Here is a 20,654-nt window from a genome sequence, read left to right on the forward strand (position 1 = left end):
AAATACAAACCAGCAGAGGAGTAAGTAAAGCTGGATGAGATAAAGACAGATCACACACACATATGGAGGAGTGGAACAGTGTCCACACACACAGACAATTATCTGTGTTTGTCTTCAGCCAATCAGAGTCCGGCCCAACTCCTCTGCCTTTTCAGGCTTCAGGACAACAAACTGAGGAAGCATTCATTGAAATCTACCTCCCCCTTGTGGCTGATAGTAATACTGCAGATCTCATCACATCATGAAAGTGAAGACTGTGCTCAAACTCCTGCAGATTATAAGTGTTCCAAACATCTGTTAAAGGTGAAGATTACTACTGCTTTTAGTAAATGGAATTATCAAATTTACATAAAAGAATCTCTGTTGTAAGAATTTTTTGGTGCTGTTTTTCTCCTGCATGACATTTTTAAATGCCACTTTGTTTTGGTTGTAAAACTTCCTAGTTAAATTATTCTATTCCAATTTTTTTTTTTTTTTTTTTTAAATTTTATTTATACTAATCTTAAACTCATGCGGCATTCAGTGTGGATGGCAAAGTAAGATTTTTATTGTACAGGAAAACTTGTATTTTTACTGTACACATGGCAATAAACACTTTGAATCTGTACATCTTGAAGTGAATTATTAGTAAGAAATGAATACAAAACATTTAATTAATACAACAGATTAGTTGAATTAAACATATTTCAATCATTGAGTTACTATTAATCTAATATTAAAAAGAAAATTTAAAAAGTATATATTTTGCTCATCTTACAGACATTTTTTTAAGATCTCTACTTTATTGTGTAGTTTTGTTTTTTTTTTAAATTTTGAAAATTTAATAGGTAACTAAAACTTTGCAGCATTTGCTGTGAAGAGATGTGCAAATTAAAAACTTTAGGCCAAAACACATATTTAATATTAATTATTTAATCTGACAGATCTTTTGAAAACTGTTAAAATAAATAGGAGGTAATTCAAGAATTTTGTTGACTCTAAAATCAAAGAAATATCCATTTGTGAAAAATTGTTTGATTAAGACTAAATGTTTGACAAGATAACAAGTTTGAATCAACTTTTGGGTGGATGTATGTAGCATTTTTTATGTTTTTATTTAAACACAATGGTGACAGTGATGACAATGACAGTGATAATGATGATAATGACTATGACAGTGTTTTCTGTCTCTGTTTCAACATTTTGGGTCAAGTCAAGTGTAATTTTTCTCCTGTTCCTGTTTTCCTCTCATCTATTTTTACTGGCTTAAAGTAGTAATCAGCGAGTGTGTAAAAAAAAAAAAAAAAAAAAAAAAAGGATGACGTCAAATCCATTTCCACGCACCAGTTGAGCTTTAACTTACAAGAATGCGATGAATTTGTGAAGTTGTTTTTGTGTTTGTCAGTGAAACTGTTCCAGAGCTGAAAAGCAGAAGGAGTCACTGCTTATTCAGTCACATACAGAAAAAAATTAGAAATCAAGTTCTTTAGTTATTTGTTACTAAACTCAGCAGTGGTGGAAGTAGTATTGGAATCCTTTACTTAAGTAGAAGTACTAAGAATATAGGGTGAAAATACTAAGAATACAAGTAAAAGTACTATATGTGAAACCTTATAACTAACTATTTAATTATGTCAACTATCAACAGCAACAAACCAAAACATAAACAAATCTACCAAAGTTAATCTGTATCTGTATTAATGATCATAAGTCTACTCTTCAACTTTAAAATACTGTCTCTAAAAGTGTCTTTTTTTTTTATCTTTTTTTTTTTTCCTTTTTATATGACGTTTTCATCTTGTTGCATCTGTTTTTAATCCTATATTGGCCCATGTCTTTCATGTTTCTGTCTTTTATAACACAAGTTTCTCTTCTCTGGTGGGCGTAACATTTATAATCTCACTCGCTTCTGTTTTAATCAGGAAAATAGTTTCACATATTTTACAGTTACCCTCAAAAGCTGGAATAATTATGTTCTCAGTCAGATCCCTCTGTTTATTCCTATTTTTACACATCAGTAATCACCTTTGACAGGTACAATGATTACATACTGAGTCCCAGTTACACTTTATCTGACAAGAATAAATTATATTTTCATTCGCTTCATGAGAAGAGGTAAAAATAGTTGATTCCAACTTTATAGCGTATTATTGCTATACATTTCCTCTACCAACTGCACACACCATATGGGAAACACAGGTTTATATTACTGCTTTGTTCTGTTTTTATTAAGAAAAGAGTCCCATTAACCCTTTCATGCATGAATTATGAGAACCTTAGTCAATATTTTTTTCTTGAGTAATTTTATTCCTCTTTAGGCATGAAAAAAACAATGCAAATTTTTTTTATGAACCTATTTTTCATGCAGTCACAAAAATGTCCACTCAGCTGGACACCATGTGTTTAATTTCTGAAGCAAAGAAACATGTACTTAAAACTCATCATCAGAAAGTGATGTACTGTGTGAAAACTATGAAATAAAAACATTTTTAATGCCGCTAATTGCTAAATCGCAAATGTTTTCTCATATTTTATCATACTCTAATATTAGGTATTACTCATTTCATGGAGATAATATCCTCCTGAGACCCAGGAATTTGACAGTTTTAGCTTTTGTACATTAAAAAAATTGTCTTGATTGGAAACTGCATAATGCAACATTTTTTTCAGATACATTTTTAAAATAATTTTTATTGATTGATTGATTTTTTTAATGGAATGTCCTTTGTCATGCCCAGCATTTTTTGAGTAAAACTGTCAAACTTTTGTCCCCTACAGAGGACAAAATACATTGCTGGGTCTCAGGAGGATATGCACAAAAAAACCCAAAACTTTTTGTTTCAGAAAACTGTTAATTACAGTCTACTAACAATTAGCAACTGATTTACACTAAAACATGTCACTGCAGATCAGGTTTATCATGAGCAGCAAAGTTACAATAATTGTATGAACTGTAGTCTTTGGGATGGTGCATAAGCATCCACTGTGTTGGCTGATGTGCAAGTAAAACAACAAAACCCATGAATATACAAGAGAACAGCTGTAAAATATCTGTCCACTGTAGTGACCACTATGCATGAAAGGGTTTAAGCTCAAAATCACCTCTGTTTTTTTTTATAATTTGCTTCACAAATAGTTGCACAAAAGACCCATTTTGTCCAAACAAGGTCTGCAAAGTCTGAGCCATGCATCAACAAACAACAAACAACAAACTCTGCAAACAGAATCATTGCTTTTTAACCATGCATCACTGGACTGAGTAAAGTGAAGCTGTGCGGTAGCATAGTCTGTAAATAAATATAATAGATGCCATGTGAATGTTTAAAACTGGAACCCACAGTGTCTCATCCTCCCCCTGGTGGTTGTCTGCAGGATAGGTTAAATGTGATTCCCAAAGCTTTACAGCTCCATCATCATAAGTTATGAACTGATTTAGATTTACATTTTAACTGAGTCTTAAACACTCAGAGCAGATTATGAAAGTCTCTAATTTATGGAATGTCTTTTGCATCTTTCACATCATTTGAATCTTTTACCATCTTTTTATCTTTACACAATTTTTCTCTCTTTAACCCATAAAGACCCAAACATCCACCATCGACCAAAACCATCTACTGATCTGAACTGTTTAATACCTGTTGATCCAGCAATTCTATCAATACATGTAAATAATTGGTATAAATACAATTTGTGATCTTTTCGTTGTCATCAGATATGACCCACTGGGACGTTCAGAGGCTTCGTAGTGAACGTGGAAACACCGTCATCTTCTACAACATTGATTCACCAATAAAACCCATGGAGTTGGATTAATGACAGTAAGTTCAGTTAATTATATATTTGCTGAAAAATCCACTTTTTCATCATTTTTCTCTATTTTAGATATAATAATCCTCAACTTTAATCTGAACTTTTATAAACATCTACATGATCAGTGAATGAAATATAGGAAAATATGTGATTTATAATAAAAAAACTCAAAATAAAGAGGACAATATTACAATAAATGATGATAAATCACTTAAGAAAGGTTAAATATTGAGAAATACTCATTGGGGAACCTCTGCAAAAGTACCACTGGGTCTTTACAGGTTAAGTCATATTCTTCTTCTCTTATTGAGAAAAATGAATTCATGTTCTGTCAATTCGTAACCCCCCCCAAAAAACCCCCTCTATAACCCATTTTGGATCCCATAGGTGGTTTATGGGACTTTGGCCAAACTAAAAACATCGAATCGTCTTTGTGACTGGTTTGTTTTTATGCATTTCCACCTTACACTACTTGACATTCTCCCTACAAACATTCATACATTAACACACCAGAGAAACAGTCACTGAGAGCAACCTGGTTATGTTCACACTGCAGATCTAAAGGCTCAATTTGGATTTTTTTTTTCTGAAATCTCACTTTTTTGTATAGTTATTCACATTATAATTTACATGTAACTTCCATCAGACTCATGTGTGAACAGTCTAACTGCACAGGTGTCAAACATTGGGCCCGGGGGCCAAAACCGGCCCGCCAAAGGTTCCAGTCTGGCCCGTGGGAATTTGCAAAGTGCAAGTTAGGGCATCAAACTCAAAAATAGTATCATAATAATCTATAAATAATGACAACACCAATTTTTTTCTCTTTGATTTAGTGCAAAAAACATAAAATTATGAAAATATCTACATTATGTTTATGTTTATGCATTTGGCAGTAATGTAATGAATAATGACTCGTATTAGGGTATGTTAAAATGTGACAAAACATCACATTCGCAGCATGAAAAATGCTTTTATTTCATAGTTTTCACACAGTATATTAGTAAATACATGTTTCTTTGCTTCAAAAATTAAACGCATGGTGTCCAGTTGAGTGGACTTTTTTGCAACTCCATGAAAAATAGATTCATAAAAAAAATTTCAAACACATTGTTTTTTTTAATCCAATCCAATTCAACTTTATTTGTAAAGTGCAGTGGATTAAAGTACTGTACAGAAAAATAAATAAAAACCAAAATAACAGAGTAAAATACAAGAAGAGATTAAAAGACGTAGAACAACTGTAAAAAATAAAAATAAAAAAAATTAAAAAATAAAATAGATAGATAAAAATACAGAATAGATAAAACCCAAATAAAAGAATAAAGCACAAGAATAGATTAAAAACATTAAAAAGCTGTATAATTAATGCCAAATTTAAGAGGAATAAAAACACTCAGTAAAAAAAATCTTGATTAAGGTTTTCATAATTCATGCATGAAAGGGTTAATATATGGTCCTAGACTGGATCCATATCTGATGTTTTGCAATGCAACTTCAGTCTGAACAGTCATGTCCCATTCCATCTGACTTTTACATCATTGAAATGCAGAGGTGGGTAATCCCAGGTTCATCAAGTCAAAGTCCTGCCATGTGTTGGTTCCAACCTGTTCACTTAACACAGGTGACTCCACTAATCATCCAGTCTACCTGGATGAGCAGTTGTGCTCATCAAAATGGGCAGGTTCAGTGAACAGGATGGAACCAATACATGGCAGGACTTTGACTTGATGAGCCTGGGATTTCCCACCTCTGCTGAAATGCGACAGATGTCACAATTCTGCACTGAAGGAGATAAGACACAGTGTGCTGCATGTGACATCACGTCTTCTTCTGTGCATGTGGGTCACTTCAGGACCATATACTATCCACACATGAGTCTGATGGAAGTCACACTTCAATTATAATGTGAACAACCTCACAAAAAAAAATACATTTGAGCAAAAAATTGGAACAGAGTATTGAGACCTGCAGTGTGAGCGTAGCAAAAGGATTGAAAAAACTGTATTTATGCTGTTCAGACTGTCATGGAAAATCAGATATGGGTCACATGTGGGCAAAAAAGTTCAGATTTGGTCCACTTTTACCTGCAGTATGCACATATCCTTTGACAGGCTGACAGGAATTGAAGAAACAAACGTCTGATAATGGACGACCTCTAGACTGACTGTACCACAACATTTGATGTTTGTTGAGGTGATTGACAGCTGTCGTCACCTACCACAACCATAAATCTGCCAGAAACATGGAACCAATCAGGCAGACATGAACCTGCACAGACCCTGACTGTAAATTGCATCACACAGGTGACATGATGGTGAGACCAGCAGATATTCTACTCACTCCACTAGTCAAAGTGACACAAGACCAGTTCCTGAGTGGAAATCCACTGCATCTGTCTGCAATACACACACTGATACTGATACAGTGACACTTTTAGGTCATTGTGAATACTTTAGAAATATCACATACAGCTCCCGCCAGCGGGCCGATAGGGCTAAAAAATTATGTTAGGGCTAAAAAATTATATTAATATTCATCTACTATAAAAATATAATAAATCAGGACAATGGATGTTTTTTTCAACTTTTGCTCAGTTTAGACCCTAATGTTAATAAAAGTACATCAAAAGTGTATTTTAGTGCAAACTTTAATGTTCAAACATGATTTTTAATCTTTGTTGGGTAAAATATATATAAATAATATTTTCTTCACAAGGCACTCATAATCATATTTTTTCTTTGTATTAGTTTTATTTTATTTTTGGCAAAATAGAATAAAATCCAGTCATCCTCTGACCCCCACTTCACCCCTCCTTATTTTATGATATGGTTTGGTCCAGGTGCTGGAGCTTCTTGTTGATGCTTGTAAATATACTTCCATTCAAAAAGTAAAACTATAATTTATCTGCAATTGTATATCAACGGAGGGCGACACAGTGGTGCAGTGGTTAGCACTCGTGCCTCACAGCAAGAAGGTCCTGGGTTCGATTCCAACACCAGTCGACGAGGGGTGGGACCTTTCTGTGTGGAGTTTGCATGTTCTCCCCGTGTCTGTGTGGGTTCTCTCCGGGTACTCCGGCTTCCTCCCACCATCCAAAGAAATGCACTAATAGGTTAATTAGTTAATCTAAATTGCCCATAGGTGTGAATGTGAGAGTGATTGTTTGTCTCTATATGTTCAGCCCTGCGATGAACTGGCGACTTGTCCAGGGTGTACCCCGCCTTCGCCCCTATATAGCTGGGATAGACTCCTAGTGAGGATAAAGCAGGTTCAGAAAATAAATGAATGTATATCAATGGCAAAAATCTAATAGTTATCATTAAAAAAATATCATTAAAGTATAAAACACGGGTTGCACATTTCTCATCAATCTAGCCTGAAATTGTAAAATTATAGTAAGCAGAATATTGATCCATGCAATGTTATATTTCTACCAGCACGTTGACCTGTGGGGATCCACAGGTTCTAGATGTGACCAGAAAGGGTATTGTAATTGTTTTGTCATCCATCCATCCATCTGTCTGTCTGTCCATTCAATGACATAATCTCATTTTCTGAAGAATGCATTGAGATATTTGCACCAAATTTATACTGCAGATGCATCTTGGCATGGAGCAGAAGCCTACTGAAAATAGATGACCTTGACTGACTTTTTCAAGGTCAAATGGCCTCATGCAGTTTTAATATCTGAGTACTTTCAAATATATAAATATGTATGTAACAAGTTTTACACAAAGGCAATCTAATCTTAATTATCGGGCAGGAACTTTTCACTGGAATCTTACACTATATTTGGCCAAGGGGGATTAAAAGTATGCTGTACCGCATTTGTCCAGTAGTCACCACCACAGCATTCTCCTGCAGCAGTAGTAATGTGATTGTAAGGGTATTGTATTCCAAAATTACTAATGTCTCCCAAAATATTAGTCCTATCAACTTGTCATTTTCACTAGCCTGTTCCTTCACCAAAAATATTTAAGTATGCCAAACTGCAGCAGTCAGCTCTTTCTGGATTTTGTGTGATGCCCGAGACACAGAGACAGAGTCCACTTCCCTTTTATGACATAGATAGATTCAAGTGTTTAACTTTCATTGAAGGGTTGGTGCCCAAAGTCTTATTTTTTCCCCTGGGCCCCAAATCCCTGGAGGCACCCCTGCTTATATTTTATTAACCCTTTCATGCATAGTGGTCCCTCCGGTGGACAGTTCTTCTACAGCTGTTCTCTTGTATGTTCATGGATTTTGTTGTTTTAGTTTCATATCAGCCGACATAGTGGACGCTTATGCATCATCCCATACACTGACATTGAAAACATTACTGTAACTTTGCTGTTCTTGATAAACCTGATCTAACATGTTCGAGTGTAAATCAATTCCTTGTTATTGTTATTAGACTGTAATTAACACCAAAACTTTTTTTTTTTTAGGCATATTATGTCCATGATGTGAGTAGTGACTAGTATTAGAGTACACTACAAACAAAAAGTTAAGGATATTGCTTTTGTTTTTGTCATTTTTGCCATTTGTAAATAAAACTGTCTGGTCATTAAAAAATGTGCTTCAATTCAATTCACACACAAAAAAGTAAAAAACATTGTGCAAGGATCCCAACTGAAAAAAATAGCCCAAAAATTAAAAATATCCATAACTTTTTATTTGTAGTGTATGTTAAAATGTGAGAAAACATCAAATTAGCAGCATTTAATGTTTTTATTTCATAGTTTTCACACTTTATATCAGTAAATACATGTTTCTTTGTTTCAAAAATTAAACACATGGTGTCCAGCTTGGTGGACATTTTTGCAACTCCATGAAAAATAGCTTCATAAAAAAAATAAATAAATAAAAAAAATGTAATTGCACTGTTTTTTTTAACTCTCCGGGTATCCGGGTGCACCTTTTAGGCACAATTTGCACTTTGTGTTAAAAAACTTCATATTATTTTTCACAATTTAAATAAGGTTAGAATTCAAAAGTTGTTCATTTTTACATGATCTTTGCAATTCTGGCCACCAACTAAAATTTGCACATTGAAAACAAAAGAAAATGACCAGACTAGCATCTGTCTCCCAAGTGTGCCTAAAACACACTATTTCTTCCATTTGTTATATATGATTAGGGCTGACCTTGATTTACAAAAATAAAATCAAATTAGAGCAGAAAAATAAATCAATATATAATATTTAATAGTTTGATTTATAGGTGTGCCATTTTGGCACACTTGGTGACAGATGCTAGTATTTTTGAACATTTGACCTAGCGCCAAAAATAATAATGTAAATTAACCAGTGTTGCTGTTTATCACTGACATATGCCAGGCTGCAAAAATCAAATAATATGTGATCCACTTTTTATGTAGTATATTGAAAAAATAATATTTTTTTTGTGTTTTTTGCATTAAAAAAATGGTTTGTTTACATTACAAACACGACATTTAAAGGGTTAAAAAATGTGACAATTATTGAGTATTTGGTATTTTTATTTACGGCTCAAGTTGATGAAATAGAAAAAAGTGTAAAAGAATTAAAAACAAACTGAAATTTTTTTGGCATTATTCCACAAGTGTGCCAAAAAGACACACTCGGTGCTTAGTAAGGGCCTTGCTGGATGGGATACCGGAGGGTTAATGCCCAAAGAGAAAAAAAAAACAAAAACAAAAAAACTTGATTAATGTTCTCATAACTAATGCATGAAAGGGTTAAATCAGTTCATTCTAGACTCATGTGACTTGACCACCTGCTGGAGCTGTCTTTCCTCCTCCTTCAGTTCACTGTCTCTGTGTTGGATTACTGCAGGGCACAGACTCGTGATGTAAACTCTGATGGAAACATCAGTAGGTGAAGGTTGCTGTGCTTGTGCATAATGTGCGGACCCGCCCCCTGTCTGTGCTATAAGAGGCGCCTTTCAGAGCCAGGAGGCGCACAGCTGCAGCCTCCTCCGCCTCTCATGGACTGAAAATGGATGCCAATGTTGTTGTTATGGGGACAGAAAGCGTCGGGAAATCAGGTGAGGAACAAAAGAAAGACACATGGAAATCAATGTCTGTTTGTGCTGCACATTGTGACTAACGCACGGTTGTTTTGCAGCCCTGACGGTGCGCCTCTTAACGCGCAGATTCATTGGAGAATATGGAGATATCGGTGAGTATTAGTAGTCAGTCGGATTGAACACAGTGTATGAACTCAGATGAACTTAACTCAACTTTACTTTCCTCTTTGCAGAATCTATTTACAGCCACAGTTTTATTGTAGATGGGAGAGAAACCACCCTCAATATCTGGGACTCACCTTATTCTGAGGTAAGACGTTTGTTTCCATATCTATATATTTGCTGAAATCATGTGTTTATGCTGCTTCTGTTGTATTGCATCAAGTCCAAATAAAGTTAAATTATTACTTTACAACATGCTCTGGAAAGAGGTTCTGCAGCATTCAGTGCAGTAACAGATACTGGGTACCATTTCACTCTATATCCTTTAATATTGTCAATTTATGGAGAAAAAAAAAAAAAATCTTTGAACTACTGTCAAATCATCATCTCACTTTCACTACTGCACTGTATAGTTTAGTATTTAGCTGATGTACATTTAAATCTACATATATTTATGTATGTATCTATATTTTATAATACAAATTGCTAATATGTATTTTCACTCTGTGTATACTTGTATTCTCAATGACATTAACCCTTTCATGCATACTGGTCACTACAGTAGACAGCTATTCTACAGCTGTTCTCTTGTATATTCATGGATTTTGTGTTTTTTTTTTTTTTTTTTTTTTTACACATATCGTGATTAAAGTTTTTAGACACTACATATCTTTTCTGATATGAATTGGTAACATTATGTAGATCTCTCCTGAGCATAAACCCCCAGAATCACAAGCCCTCCCCATAGTTTTCACACAATTTATAAGTAAATACATGTTTCTGTGTGTCAAAAATTAAACGTGTGGTGTCCAGCTGAATGGACATTTTTGCAACTTCATGAAAAATAGGTTCATAAGAATTTTTTTTTCATTATTATTATTTTTTAATGTATCTTTTAAATTTTGTTAAATTATTTTTATTTTATTTTATTTTTTATTTATTTTTCAGAAGAAAATTTTCAATCACATTGTTTTTTTCATGCCTAAAGAGGAATGAAAACACTCAGGAAAAAAATTTTGATTAAGGTTCTCATAATTTGTGCATGAAAGGGTTAAAGTCTAAGTCTGTATTATAGAGGGTGATCACTTTTCTTTTGTATGTTATAATCTTCAGTAGGATGCAAACATAGATAGATAGATAGATAGATAGATAGATAGATAGATAGATAGATAGATAGATAGATAGAAAATGTGCATTTTTATAAGGTAGTACAAAAAAACAAAACAATAAACAAACCAAATAACAGTAATAAATAATAAAACTCTTTAGCACAGGTGTCAAACATGCAGCCCGGGGGCCAAATCCGGCCCGCCAAAGGGTCCAATCTGGCCCATGGGATGAATTTGTGAAATGCTAAAATTACACTAAGATATTAACAATGCTTTTAGTTCAGGTTTCACATTCAGACCAATTCAATCTCAAGTGGGTCAGACCAGTCAAATACTATCATAATAACATATAAATAATAACAACTTCACATGTTTCTCTTTGTAAATGTAAATATTTTCATGTACTTACACTAAAACACAGTATAATTTCGCAAAAAAAATGTGAATAACCTGAACAAATATGAGCCTGAAATGTCTTAAGAAAAGTAAGTACAATTTTAACAATATTCTGCCTGTTATTAAATGTTTTTTTGTATTTGTAGATCCACTGTGATCTGTAAGTGATAATGTACATGTGTAAATGATAAACTGAGGCAGAATATTGTTAAAATTACACTTATTTTTTCAGTTTGTTCCTGTTATTCACATCTTTTGAAAGGATAGTTTGTAGATGTAAACCTTTTCGTAATGTCAATTTACTTTTTTCACTCTAAAACAAAGACAAAAGTTTGGAGTTGATATTATTTATGTATTATGTTATTATTTCACTGGTTTGGCCCACTTCAGATCAAATTTAGCTGAATTTGACCCCTGAACTAAAATGAGTTTGACCCCCCCTGCTCTATAGTAAGTAAGTAAGTAAGTAAGTAAAGCTTTATTAAATAGCACTTTTTAAAACAACATGTTACAAAGTGCTTCACATAAAGGGGAGATAAATCATATCAAAAATTTTTTTAAGCCAATTTACAGAAACCCAACAGAATCCTCCAGGAGCAAACACTTATGACTGGTGACAGTGGTGAGGAAAAACTTCCCTTTAACAGCAGAAACCTCGAGCAGACCCAGGCTCCTGAAGGATGGCCATCTGCCTTGGCCAGTTGGGGTTAGAGCGAGAAAGTAAAGGAGCAGAAATGAGATAGAGAGAGACTGGGGGAGAGGGTGGAGAGGGGGGTGGTAGGTGGAGACACATGCACAGATAACCGAACTAGAACATGTATAGAACAGTATATCGTAATCTATAGGTTATACATATTTACATCAGTTGTAGAATTGCAGTATGTCAGACACAAACACATATCATACAGGTACATACAAAATTTACAATATTTTGAGGCAGGGATTGAAAGACAGTGTATGACCAATTAGTTTATTGAAAGTCATGAGAATTTATTTGCCACAAGAAAATTGACATCATAGAAAATGTTTTTATTCTATGTGTCCTCCTTCTTTCTCAATAACTGCCTTCACACGCTTCCTGAAACTTGCGCAAGTGTTCCTCAAATATTCGGGTGACAACTTCTCCCATTCTTCTTTAATAGTATCTTCCAGACTTTCTCGTAATAGTTTTGCTCATAGTCATTCTCTTCTTTCCATTATAAACAGTCTTTATGGACACTCCAACTATTTTTGAAATCTCCTTTGGTGTGACGAGTGCATTCAGGAAATCACACACTCTTTGATGTTTGCTTTCCTGATTACTCATATGGGCAAAAGTTTCTGAAAAGGTATGGATAATAGTGTTAGGCATGATGATGACATCAATATATGTTTGGTTTCAAAACAATTGACGTAGTGCCTGCTGAGAAAAAACAACTAAATGTTCATTGTAAATTTTGCTTCCCCACCCTGTATATACACAAATGTAGTGGTGAATCGTAAATGTTTTCATCCTGTTTCTAGAAGTGATCTAACATGTCTGATTTTGCAGGACGTGTCTGTGGAGACCCCACTGTTTGAGAAAAAAGTCCAGTGGGCAGAGGGCTACATCCTCATCTACAGCATCTGCGACAGAGCCAGTTTCAACACGGTCAGCAGAATCATCCACACCATCAAGACCACTAAAGACTACCTGAATGCTGACAGCGTTCCCATAGTGATCGTGGGAAACAAGAGGGACCTCCACCACCGGCGGACGGTGCTGAGCGAGGAGGGTCGGCTCCTGGCCCTCAACACCGGCTGCGATTTCTATGAGGTGTCAGCGGCGGAGAATTACCACAGCGTGCTCACGGTGTTTCACGGTCTGGTGAACAGGATGAAGACGGACACCAAGCTGACCGCAAAGAGACCTCTGAGGTTCAAGGGCATTGTGAAAAGCATGTCTGCTGTGTTTGCGAGAAGACGGACTGACTCCTTTTAGAAAATCAAACACAGAAGATGGAGTTCTTCGATCTACTGAATTGACTCTGTGGGTTATAGCCTGCTGTGCTCGTACGTCAGTGTGCTTATTTCTCCCAAGGATACAAGAAGATCCTTTGGGAAAGTGACACAACAGATAAAGACTCAAGAGAAGCCATCAAGCATAAGAAGACATGGAGATAACAGAACATATGGGTGTTTTTTGGAGGCAGATTGTCATTTTACAGCTCAATATGAAGTCTTAGTCTAATTAAATGGCATTTTGAGTCTTATTAAACAACTGCTGAAATATATTGGTATCATATGCAATATATCCGAGCTGTTATTGTCTAGCTGTGGCTTTAAAGTAGAAAACACTCTATGCAGGGGTGTCAAACTCATTTTAGTTCAGGGGCCATATTCAGCTAAATTTGATCTCCAGTGGGCCGGACCAGAAAAATAATAACATAATAACCTATAAATAATGACATCTTCAAATTTTTGTCATTGTTTTAGTGTAAAAAAACAAACAAACATTAAATTATGAAAATACTTACTTTTATAAACTATCCAAAAAAACAAAACAAACAAAAAAAAACCCTGAAAAAACTGAAATTTAAATTAAAAAACATAAGAAAATTTGGAGCAATTTTCACAATATTATTCCACAACTTCTCATTTCTCCATCTGCATTTTGGATCAGATCTACAAAAACACTAAATACTGAGGAACAGACAGAAAAATTGTTAAAATTGTGCTTAATTTTCTTTAGACATTTGAGGTTCTTCATATTTATTCAGGTTATTCACATTTTAGTGTTACAAGATAGTTTGTAAATGTAAATATTTTCATAATTTAATGTTATTTCTTGCACTAAAGAAAAAAAATTAAGTTGTTAATTCTAGATTTTTTTTTGGCTTAATTCAAGATTTTTTTTTACTTAAATGAAGTTTTTTTTTTTTTTTGGCTTAATTGAAGATTTTTTTTGCTAAATTTGAGATTTTTTTTGGCTTAATTGAAGATTTTTTTTTTTTTTTACTTAATTGAAGATTTGTTTTTGGCTTAACTGAAGATTTTTTTCCTTAATTCAAGCTCATTTTTATTTTATTTTTTTGCTTAATTAATTTCAAGACTGGAATTTTTGCACTTGGTAAAAACATCCCAGGGGCCGAACTGGACCCTTTTGCGGGCCGCATTTGGCCCCCGGGCTGCATGTTTGACACCCCTGCTCTATACACAAATGAAATGTGCCTTTACTTTTGATGTCGATTTTACCAAAGATCCAAGTGAATCCAGTCTGAACTAGAAAAGCACTTGGAGAGCACAGACCTCTACTAACACAAATCAGCCCCCCCCCCCTTGATCACCACCAAAATTTTATCATTTCGATGGCCAGAATACAACCTCCTGTCTGAAAAAATCACTTTTTTCAGGAAACAAAAAAACGTTTAGTTTTATTGTAGTATGGTCTTTGTTAAACATATCCAAGTATATTCTACCGTTCTCAGACTCTCTTTCTATATTATGTGTTAACAATATCATCCACGTTCTCACCATTTAATGTGAAAACTCAAAATCTAAAAATTTGCAGATAGGTGTTTTTTTTTTTTTTTGGCCATCGATTTGTTCCATTTGCCAGTATCAACATTTCTTGAAAATTTCATTAAAATCTGTCCATAACTTTATGAGTTATCTTGCTAACAGACAGACAGACAAACAAACCAACAAACAAACAAACAAATAAGCAAACAAACAAACCCCGATGAAAACATAACCTCTTGGTGGAAGTAAAAATGGTTTTTGAAAACTACAGGAAAAGTAGCTGTAGTTACTTATAATTAATCCAAGACTGTTTTTTACAGAATTAAGAAACAGAACTGAACTTTGAAGTAAAATTTGGAAAAGCATTGTGTTTATTTAAGTCTGTGAAGAACAATTAAACTGTTTTTTATATTTATGAGCTCGTTTGATCCGTTAAATGTGTGTCATATGCAGAAATGCGTTGCCATCCTTTTTGTTTTGCTGTTTACAAAGACTTAAATAAAGCTTTAGCTGTGGACAAATCAATACTTTTCCATCTATCTCGTATCACTGACGATGTGATTACTGATGAATTCCATATGAAAATGCTCACACTTTATCAGGATTTATTACAAAAGGTCAGTTTGGTTTCGAAAAAAAAAAAGAAGCTCCACATGACTAACTTTTTATGTGTGTGTTTTATAGTTTTCAAAAGCACAAAGTTATAGAATATTGGCCCCATCAGCTGCATATTTAGGGAAACATTCTTCTTTTTTTTTTTTTTTTTTTTTTTTACCACTATAAAAAGTCTCATAGTAGTCTAATTTATTCATGGTTTTGTTTTCTATACTGGGAAACATTATTCTAAACTGTCAGAATTCTCATGTTTTTGCTCCATGTCTGTTAGGGTGAACACAATTTGTTAAAGTTAAACAACTCAACATTAACACTGTAAGCCCAGATAAGTTGAGTTTACTTAAAAAAAATTGAGAAAAGTGGTTATCTTAAAAAAAATTAAGTAATGATTAATGAATTTTTAGTACATTTAACTTTAAATCTTTTGTAATATCAACTGCTTTGCATAGTTATTACTAAATATTTTTTAGCTAAATCAACTTGGAATTTAGTGCATTGGACTTAATTATCTAAGTGTAATAACTTTGCAAAAGTTCATTCAAATTAAGTAATGATTAATGAACTTTTGCACAGTTATTAAACTTAAATAATTAAGTCCAATGCATTACATTCCAAGTTGATTTAACTAAAAAATATTTACTGACTATACAAAGCAGTTGATTTTCTAAAAGATTTTAAGTTAAATGTACTTAAAGTTCATTAATCATTACTTTTTTTTTTTTTAAGGCAACCACTTTTCTGTAGTTTTTAAAGTAAACTCAACTTATCCGAAAAAAATAACCTTGAAAACCCACTTTGTAACCCTGTTTAAGGCAAATGCAGTTACTTGTAATATGGATATGTGAGAATTATCTGTTAATAGTGGGAAAATAAACAAAACAAAGGAGAAACTGTCCTGTAAATGTGTTAATAAACCACAAAACTAATAACTGATTCGGTCTTATATTGAGATGGAAACACACATGGTCTTAAAATATGGCAAACAACTCATTTTTATTCACCTATGCACTTGATATGAAGCTGAAAAGGAGTTGTTTTAGCATATAATAAAGCAGCTTTGCATTAAAAAAAATCCTTAAAAATGTCAAAAATCTGCCCAATAATCAGATTAAGTTAAATGAACCCACTTTACTCATCAGAACATCCTGCATTGATTGAGACAGAGCTGAGCCATGTCCTCTATGAAAAATAAATAAGTAGAAATAATAAGCTGGATTCTCAGCACAGATGATTGGCCGTAATCCGACACATTGTTGGTGCTTCTTCAACTGCATTCACACTCATCCTCCTTTTCAGTGCTGGTTTTTGAAGTCCACTCTTCACTCCACAAGCAAATTATTTCCCCTCCTGAAAAAAAAAAAAAAAAAAAAAGTCTGTAATTTGTCTGTGGCCTGCTCCAGTGAACTCAGACTGACCCCCACTGTCGGAGGAGGACATGTCTATTCTTCTCTGCTTTCCCTCCACCTCTGTTGTGAGGTGTCAGGAGGATGTTCGTCTCCGTGGCTAATAAGGCTGCAGCGCATGAGGGCAAATGGCAGGTAAGCCGGTGCCAGGTCCTACATTTCTATTCTTGTGAATGAGGAATCTGACAGGAACAAGGCATGGGTTAACTAGGTCTGGGACTGCGTGACCCCTGCAGGTCCCTGTTGCAGTATCTGACCCCTTGAGGTCGCCTCAAAACAGCGCCAAGACTCAACAGCAGACTGACAAAGAAGCCTCACCTTCAGATTTACTAGAGCTGAAATAATATGCTGTTACATGACCATCAGCAGGAACGACATGCATCCACAAACGTCACATGTGTGGATCTAAGGAGTGTCAAAAGTATTCACAGTCATTACTCAGGTAGATACTATAGTTTAAAAAGACTTCTGTACAATAATAATAATAATAATAATAATAATAATAATAATAATAATAATAATTTGTGATGGACTGGGGTTGTGGGTGTGAAATTATGGAATGGACCTTATGATTCATTTAAGTTATTCACTCCTTTGGTGAAGTTAAAAAAAAAAGGTGGCTAAAGTTTAAAATAATTTAGAAATATTGAATTGAGATGGTAGATATGTTTTTGTTGTTGATTTTTGTTTTTATTATGGTGTGAATGCTCAATGCTGTACACATTTAAGCTGATGTAAGCAGTGTATTAGGTGAAAAGGATAGGCAAAAAAATAAGCATTTGCTTCTAACCTATTCGTTTTTTGGTTTTTATTACCTCCACCAAGGAGGTTATGTTTTTGTTGGTGTTGGTTTGTCTGTCTGTTTGTCTGTTCGTGTGCAAGATAACTCAAAAAGTTATGGACAGATTTGGATGAAAATTTCAGGAAATGTTGATACTGGCACAAGGAACAAATTATTGAATTTTTGGTGGTGATCGGGGGTGGGGGTTGGTGGGTGGAGGCACTGATTGGCCTTGGCGGAGGTCTGCGCTGTCTTTTCTAGAAAAGCACTCGTAGAGCACAGACCTCCGCCAAGGCAGATCAGTGCCCCCCCCAATCACCACCAAAATTTAATCATTTGTTCCTTGTGCCAGTATCATTTCCTGAAATTTTCATCCAAATCCATCCATAACTTTTTGAGTTCTCTTGCACACAGACAGACGGACAGACAGACAGACAGACCAACACCAGCAAAAACATAACCTCCTTGGTGGAGGTAATAACAACAAGAAAAGCACTCAGAGAGCACAGACCTCCACCAAGACAGATCTGCCCCCCCCAATCACCACCAAAATTTAATCATTTCGTCCTTGTGCCAGTATTAACATTTCCTGAAAATTTCATGAAAATCTGTCCATAACTTTTTGAGTTATCTTGCTAACAAACACACACACGCAAACACACAAAGCAAAGTGATCACAATACCTCCTGGCAGAGGTACTAATAATAATAACAAGAAAAGCACTCGGACAGTGCAGACCTCTGCCAGGACAGATCTGCCTCCCGTGCATGCGTGTTTGTTTGTTTGTTTGTTAGCAAGATAACTCAAAAAGTTATGGACGGATTTTCATGAAATTTTCAGGAAATGTTGATACTGGCACAAGGAAGAAATGATGACATTTTGGTGGTCAGGGGTGGGGGCTTGCACCCCTAAGCCCAGTTGGGCCTAGAGGGGTGGGGGGGGGGCAAGACAATAAAGTTAGATATTTTTGAAAAAAGTTGCAAGATTACTAGAATAATACCATATTTGTTAATTTATTTTTGATTTTTTAAAAAGTCATATTAAAAGAATAAATTTGCAATTTTTTGAGGAAAAAAGTCATGAACATATGGGAGTAAATTCTTAAAGGTCCCGTATTATGCTATTTTTCAGTCACGTCATATAGGTCTCAGAAGCCCAAAAACATAGTATTTAAGTTTGTTCGCCCCAAAATCATCCTTTTTTCGGAGTTTCAGCGGTCGAGAAAGTCTCTCTCACCAGCCCTCCTCAGAACAGGCCGTTTCTGGGCTTGCTTCCGGGTATGCAAATGAACGCATCTGTCCACGCCCACTCCCCCTCCCCTCTCTGGGAGAGGACGCGGCTTCCGCTAGCGGTACTACACGCTAATGTTGACTGTGAAGCCATGGCTCTCTTGTCTACAATACACATGTCTCAGACAGAACGTCTTTCCAAACACTGGCTTTCTTTGCCTTGAGGCGTGATTGAGCCCCGACGGAAAACGGCGGTGTTGTGTCGGGTTCGTGGACCTGACACGGAAAGACGCCTGCCACCACTAATGCAGGCAGCTATTAACAAGCTTGATGCTAACTATACTGATGCCAACCACAAAAGGCCCGTGTTCACAGTAGTTCTGTTGAATGTCTCTGGATATTATCAGCTCTTGCATGTTAACGGGGACGCAAACGTTAGCAGCAGTAACCGAGCTATGTTAGCTGCCATGCTAACGTTAGACGTACACATCAACAACCACCAGCTTATCCGTAATGTAGGGTTATGCAGTAAAGATACAAAAAAATAATAAGAACTTACATCTCCCACACTTGTACTTGGGTCACGAAGCGTTGGTACTGCGTCCTTCTGGATTCGGAGTCTTTGTGCTAAGCCGGAGCTGTATGGGCCCATGTTAAAAAACACTCGTCCGTGAAATGCCGGGGACACACATACAAGCGTTTGGGAATGTTGTTTGGTCCATGAGCATCACAGATAGAATCCAGACACTTTTTACGGATAGGCTCGGAAGTGGGGAGCAAAAATAAACTATCGTGTTGGTGTGTGCAGCCAACAACACCACAACTTGCGTGTCTCGCCTTCGCCATGTTTGTTGTCCAAGAGGTACTTTGCCAGGGCGGGGCTCGCTTTGCGAGGGTGGGGGCACAGTCAGGGGGAGGAGTTAAATCCGCTTATGTCGTCATAAACGGAGCCAACTCAAACTCGGCCGTTTGAGCAGGCATTTTCACAAACTGTGGTGTAGCAAGGCAGGGAGGAAACAGACAGTTTTCAAATTCTAACCTCATAATGTGGCTACTGCAACACACACTACTATAAGAAAACTGTCACAAAGTCAGATTTGCATAATACGGGACCTTTAATATTTCAAGAAAAAAGTCATAAATGTATTCGAATAAGCTGGAAAAAAGAAGAATAAAGGAGGAAAATCTGAACATATACATATAAAGTTGGAAAGATATTCACACATTTAATTCTCTCTGGTAAAGATTATTGCATGTTTATTCTTCCACAAAATGCATTTTTTTTTAGTCTTAGACTTAGAATTTTACTCTTACAACATGATTTTTTTCTAAAAAAAAAATAAAAAAAATACAACTTTATTCTCACAATGGTATGAATTTAATCTTGAAATATTACACTTTTAATCTTCAATATGACCCTAATCCTCCTTCATATGCAACAGTTACTTATAATTTCTATATTTGGCACTTAGGAAAACAAAAATACAGTCTTGTGATACTTTAAATGCATTTGAAAAAAAAAAAAAAATCTTAGCAATTGAGGATAAATAAATCACAGAAAGAAACATATATCAGGTATTGAATAAAACAATTGAAATAACGTGCCCCAAATTCAGACAAATAATAGTTAATAAAAAGCAAAGTGTGTTATTCTTAAAATGCCCTCTGTTCTATCTGTTAATGAAATGAATGAATGAATGAA

At 35.1% G+C, this 20,654-nt stretch overlaps 1 protein-coding gene across 1 annotated transcript; it reads left to right on the top strand.

The window, feature by feature from the left end:
* Nucleotides 1–9,725: 9,725 nt before the first annotated feature.
* On the top strand, nucleotides 9,726–13,745 carry LOC115421119 (ras-related and estrogen-regulated growth inhibitor-like protein). The gene is made up of 4 exons (XM_030136844.1): nucleotides 9,726–9,795; nucleotides 9,876–9,929; nucleotides 10,011–10,087; nucleotides 12,976–13,745. Exons 1-4 carry the CDS (start codon nucleotides 9,747–9,749, stop codon nucleotides 13,402–13,404), a joined length of 609 nt encoding a protein of 202 aa, XP_029992704.1. The 5' UTR covers nucleotides 9,726–9,746; the 3' UTR covers nucleotides 13,405–13,745.
* The last annotated feature ends 6,909 nt before the right edge of the window (nucleotides 13,746–20,654 follow it).

The sequence above is a fragment of the Sphaeramia orbicularis genome, chromosome 6 (assembly GCF_902148855.1).
Source record: "Sphaeramia orbicularis chromosome 6, fSphaOr1.1, whole genome shotgun sequence".
Classification (NCBI taxonomy): domain Eukaryota; kingdom Metazoa; phylum Chordata; class Actinopteri; order Kurtiformes; family Apogonidae; genus Sphaeramia; species Sphaeramia orbicularis.